Source organism: Rhinatrema bivittatum, chromosome 5, assembly GCF_901001135.1.
Source record: "Rhinatrema bivittatum chromosome 5, aRhiBiv1.1, whole genome shotgun sequence".
Taxonomy (NCBI): Eukaryota; Metazoa; Chordata; class Amphibia; order Gymnophiona; family Rhinatrematidae; genus Rhinatrema; species Rhinatrema bivittatum.
Genome location: NC_042619.1, coordinates 270,108,491 through 270,114,490, shown reverse-complemented (window position 1 = coordinate 270,114,490; position 6,000 = coordinate 270,108,491). Strand labels below are relative to the sequence as shown.

Genomic DNA, 6,000 nt, shown 5'->3' with positions numbered 1-6,000 from the left:
GTGGCAAATTTGCAGGTTAAAGACACGGCAAAATAGCTGGTTAAAAAGGCGATAATCTGGGCGCACGTTACTGTATTGGAGGGAATAGCTAATCCGATCATTAACATATCATATACATGCGGCGGGCGGAAAGGGACACGCGTCGATTTCAGTAAGCGATAAGGACGCGTAAAACCGGATACTGAATCGCGGGTTAGACATACGCGTCCAAAATGTGCGTACAAAGCGGGTTAAAAACAGGGTAACCGCGGCCGCGCTTTACTGTATCGGCCTGATAGTAAGCACCTCTTTTCAAGAAAACAATGTGCTGTGTTTAGCAGTTTAAGATATCAGCTGCAGGGCAAGTTTATTCTTTTTGTGGTGTGCCAGAAACAGGCATAAGACCTTGACAGATCCATGCAGAATGGAACAGGGGATACTCAGACCTCCACGGTATCAATGCCCAGGAGGCAGGCCTCTTCCAATGGAAAGGAGGTTCTGCAGCAAGGAGTCATGGAGTGAGGGTGGAAAGAGGTAGGCTCAGGAATAATCTAAGGAAATCATTTTACAGAGAAGGGGGTGGAGGCATGGAACAGCCTTCCACCGGAAATAAGGAACATATCTAGATTCATGAAAGCATGGGTTAAGCACAGGGGACCTCGGAAGGAGTAGTGGGAATTGTAAAGCTGAGTAGTTGTTGTGGATGGGCAAATAAAATAGGTCGCATGGTCTTTTTCTGCCATCTTGTTTCTATATTTCTGTGTTTCTATGGCTCCTTCATTAATGCATTGCCCTGATGCAGGTGGAATTGTGAATTAAATCACATCATAAATAACCATAGACTGTGACTGGCAGAAAGATTTAAGGTGTTATGTCACGGTGGTCTCATTCATTGCACCAGAATCTTACCTTTTAATGGAGCAACACAGAAGGGCATTATAATGGATGAGGAGGAGTGTCCTATGGTTACAGCAATGGGGTCAAATCCCATTTCTCCCACTGACACTGGATGTGGCCTCAGGCAAATCACTTTACTTCCCAATGACATTGAGATTGTAAGCTCTTTGGGGAAGGGACTTTTCATACCCAAATACTCACTACCATTGTATAGCACTGTGTTTGTCCAGTAGTGCTATAAAAATGCCAAGTATATAAGCGTTCAAGACCACAAGGCTCCCTTCTGCGGATGTGACTAACCTGGCTCCAGGTCAGAGTACCAGGAGAGTCAGTCTGGGGTTTTACAACTGCTGTTTCAAAGCATTCTGGGAGACCAGAGCTGGAACACCCCCCCCCCCCCCCCCCCCCAGACTGGTTCACCTGTTTCCTTATGAACCGGCACCAAATAGTCACCACCAAGGCTACTTTATTTTCATCATTTCTGAACTTTAGGAAGGCCAAGCCTATTTTTTCCTGAGAATGTTCTTCCGTCTGCTGTGGGTGCGAATCTGAGGGAATATAAAAAGCCGCAGTGAAGAAGAGAATGAATACGTCAAGAAGGAAAAAAAAAAATACCTCCGGGGGCCTGGTCCCGTAGCAGCAGTTCCACACTTCCTGGGGTTGTGCACCCCCTGCAGCTCCCTCCTGATTTCCTATTCCCTGGCAGCTCGTCAAGCCTGGCTTGGCCTCCTGCTCGCCCCGGCTCATAGCCGCTGACAAGGGGATTCTTTGTCAGTTGCCAGCTCAGAGCCATAGCTGTCACCCTTCCAGCCACCTGCATCCTCTTTTAAGCCTTGCAGGCCTAGAGGGCACCTACGCTCCTCTAGGATCCCCCAGAAAGGTCTGCGCTTTAGGATACCCACATTGAAGCTGTGCATGTTCATTCGGCCAGTCAAAGAATCTGGCTGAGCCGCACATGTTTATTATCCTATAGTAAATCAGGCCACGGTGAATCTTTCAGAAATTTCCAAAGAAATGTGATTTTTTGGGGGAATCTTTTACTCCTTAGAAGAAAAGGAGTAGGAGAAAACGAAGGAACTAAAATATAACATGTCTACAATTTGATGCAAAATTTCCTGCCCCTTAACTATGTCTTTCTCTCTCTCCCTCTCTCCTCTCTTTTTTGTGATTGAGAAGGTATTGTGTAACAAAAGCATGAAATCTTGGCAGGGAAAATGCTTGCTGATGGTTTTCCTCTGTAGTTTCAACGCTGCAGTGTCCGGACTCAGCCTCCTGATGGCGCACTCCTTACTTTTTTTTTAATCCCTCCTCTGCCCCCACCCCCCTAGACCCCCCCCCCCCAAAAAAGGCATCTTTTCAGATCTTGCACAAAGCAAAAAAAAAAAAAAATTCAGGAAATAGTTGGTTCCATTCTAAAAAAACAAAACAGTGCCATTGCTTTGGGATAGCCGCGTGCAAGGCGCTGCGAACTGTTTTAAAGGCAAGAAAACCATAGCAGGGTGAAATCTGAAACCAAGAAAGAAGGAAAAAAAAAAGGAGAAAGCAGGAAGAAAAGTCCTGAAGTTCCTGGACAGTGTAGCTAAGATCAAATTATAGACGTTTGACGGCTTTTTCTGAGGAGACAATGCATTAGATCTTTGGTTGTGGTTTTTTTTCCCCCCCTCCCGAGAATTTATCTATTTTGAAGGGAGAACTGCTGGAGAGAGGTTTTTTTTTGTTTGTTTGGGTTTTGTTTTTTCTTTGTTTTCTGGATATCATGGCACTTGCTGCACAAAGCAGCTTTCAATTCAGCTTCGGGTGGCTCTGCCTGGCAACGCTGCTGCTTCTCTGCCATGGACAAGGCGGAAGGAGAGAGAATGGCATCCCGTCTTGCTATGGGGGATTTGACCTGTACTTCGTCTTGGATAAGTGAGTTTTTGAACATTTTTTTTCCCCATGCAGAAACCAGTTCAAAGCCGGCTCTGTCGATTTCTGCCCCTAACTGTAACACATCTGTACAGCATGCAGCACACACCTTCCTCCTGTAATTGTCCCTTCCCTGCTAACCTGTAAATAAGTCCCTTTAAAGGTTCCTGCACTAGAGCTCTTACTACTCAGTGCGTGCAGTTTTCCATTCCTTTGTCCCTCTGGCATCTCTGTCTTCAGCCTGGGGGTTGTTTTTTTTAGCTCACTTCGCAAATGATACAGGAGGCAGCTTGCAGCCTTTTCAGAATTCGGGTACAGGTCCCTGCTTGAAAGAGCTTACGATGGAAGAAGGTACTGGAGGCAAAGGGAGATGAAGTGACTTGCCCAAGGCACTCAGACTGTCGGGGGAGGGGGGTGGGATATGAACTCGGGTTTCCCCGGGTCTCAAAAGACAAGTGAAGCTCCTGATCGCGAGCTCGCCCCCTGGCTGCTCTCAGGTTCCCCCGGGACTGGCCCGGAGAAGTGAGCGCTCTGAAATCGGTGCTTCCCCACACCAAGGCTGCTTCCTCCCACTCTTTCTCTGCGTTGTTTCTCTACTCCTGTCCTAACTAAAAAAAAAATATAATAATAAAGGCCGGTTCCGTTGTGAATGAGCCTTCGTTAGCCGAGATTGGGAAGTAGATTCGCCATGAATACAGAGCAGGGTGCAGGGGCACAGGTCCTACCTGCACGCAGCAGACGGTGGCATCATTTGGGGCTCCGAGCGTGGGGTCCCCTTAGCCAGGAAAAAAAATATAAGTAAATCACTTCACAGCAGCCAAAGCGCTCAGAGAGCACACCTGGACCGCAGAGACGGAATGCAAAGAGAGCGGGAGGCAGCACCTCTGGGGGTCACGTTTTGGGAGTGAGAGCGTTTTAATAGTGAAAGAAACTGCTCCGCTGATTGCCCTGTATCCCCCTTGTTACCAGTGCGGGACTGCTGAGTGATAAAGCCCCTGGTCTGTCAGGAGTCCTGCCTGCTTGGGATAAAGGGAGATGTTCAAAAATCATGATTTTTTCCCCTCCTTTATTCTCTATCTTACATGCTCTGTTTTAAACCCCCAGAAAGCCTTTTGTACACCAGTTCTTGAATCTTCATGCTTGTCTGCTTGGAGGCTCTTTTTTTTTTTTTAAGGATAACCTTGGATGCAAGTCCCTCTGCAATTTTTGTCTACTTTGTGGCTTTATAGCTCACGGTGTCATGGGATTTAAAAAGGTCAGGACACGTTTCTGGCAAACTCTTGTGGGTCTGCCCTCGTGTTTTGCATCCTCTCCCCTCACCAGTCGCCTTGCGAAACAACTGAATTGCATGTGAATATTCTGTTTGCAGCTATGAGACCCTGCTAGCTGGCTGTAGGAACGTGGCTTACATTTAGCAATGGGGCTGGAGGGAGGGGAGAGCAACTCAGCACCATGTCAGTTAAGGGAACAGCAAAAAATTGCATAAAGACAATGCTGTATCTATCAGCTACGATCTGAGCACAGCGCTGCAGCATCCTGCTCTTTCTTCTAGCGCACCTGAAAGGGCTGAAATGCGAATCAAGTTCATCTTATTGGGATCGTCAAAGAAGGGCATTGTGTAATTCGATCAAAGTTTTGATCTGTGGTTTGGTAGAGGGTGCCACGATAATACAGCTAGAGGGCACTGGTGCAGTACAGAATTAAATGGCCAGGACATAACGAATGGGGACTTACCAAAACAATGATTTAAGATTCTACTGTAATTTCATAAAATAAAAAGTCATTGTTTACCTTATTTCTGAGATATATTTTTTCATGTGACTTCGTCTGTATGGCCTATTTTCTCCTTTTATCTGTCTTTCATCAGGGAGTTATCTGGCATGTTCCCATGCACCTGCTGTAAGTCAAAAGAATCCAGCAAGATAGAGCAGGATGCCACTTCCTCATGAGCAAATTACAGTGTCATTCCATAGCTGGCCAATAGGTGTCACCATAAAAATATGTAACTTTCCTTTACTTCCCCCCTCTACAGCTCCATCGCCAGTATCTGTGCAAAAATCTGAACTGTGAACTTTGTCTAGATCCCTCAATTGGCACTGCAGAGCACTAACTGCTGAGCCAATGGGCTGGCTTCTCTGGCAGCATATTTTATATATTGTTTCTTTAAAAGATAGAAATATGCATAGCTTTTGTTAGGTTACAGCTTGTTGCCTGGGCCTAGTCTTCTAACTCACTGGAGCAGAGGTAGAGCCAGAGACTCTGTTTCAAACACTATCTCCACCTTTTACTCCATAACCTTACACAGGTCAGTTATCCTCCTAGTGCTTCTTATCTTGCTCTTCCTTTATTTATTTATTTTTTTCACCTTTCCCTGGTTTGCCCCTTTTCCTCCACACTGTGGCTGCTACAGCTTAATATTTTCCCCAGAAAGCCACGTGTGCATCAGTGTGCACACATTGCATACCTATGGATTTCCCAGGGGCTGACCACATTTTGAAATCTAATCTTTATAAGGACTGTTACTGAACTCTTTTCAGTTTTGTCCTGCATGTTACTATCCTTTTAATATCATGTTTCAACAGGGCATGTGTCCAGTTCTCTGCAGGGTGAATCCAGGAAAATAAGATTAGTCCCCAGCTTACCTGGGGTAGCATCACAGAGAATAAATCAAATCCAAAATTTCCAGCATTGGTCTCAGTTTGTCATTTAAACTGATTTCCTTCCTGAATTTAACACCTTTCGGGCTGATACAGTAAAGTCCACGGGAGAGCGGGCGAATGCCTGCTCTCCCGGCGCGCACATAGGCCACTCTCCTGTGCATGCGATTCATATTCAAATTAGGGCCAGCGGTAAAAAAGAGGTAAAAAGAGGTAAAAAGGAGGCGCTAGGGACACAAGCGCGTCTCTAGTGGCCTCTTTTTGGACAGAAGTGCAGCTGTCAGCGGGTTTGACAGCCGACGCTCAATTTTGGCCAGGCATCGGTTCTCAAACCTGCTGACAGCCACGGGTTCAGAAAACCGGACGCCAGCAAAATTGAGCGTCCGGTTTTCAACCTGTGAGCCGCGGGCCGATTTCAAATTTTTTTTTGTTTTAACTTTTGTAACTTTCGGGACCTCCGACTTAATATCGCCGTGATATTAAGTCAGAGGGTGCACAGAAAAGCAGTCTTTACTGCTTTTCTGTGCACTTTCCCGGTGCCCAGAGAAATTAGCGCCTACCT

The 6,000-nt window shown here is 46.2% G+C and overlaps 1 protein-coding gene across 1 annotated transcript in view; it reads left to right on the top strand.

Annotated features, from left to right (window-relative positions):
* Nucleotides 1–2,298: 2,298 nt before the first annotated feature.
* Nucleotides 2,299–6,000, top strand: part of ANTXR1 (ANTXR cell adhesion molecule 1) — a 206,645-nt gene continuing 202,943 nt past the window's right edge. Inside the window, exon 1 of the mRNA XM_029604035.1 lies at nt 2,299–2,784. Coding sequence (XP_029459895.1) covers nt 2,633–2,784 — 152 coding nt within the window. The 5' untranslated portion in view covers nt 2,299–2,632. The remainder of the gene's footprint in view (nt 2,785–6,000) is intronic.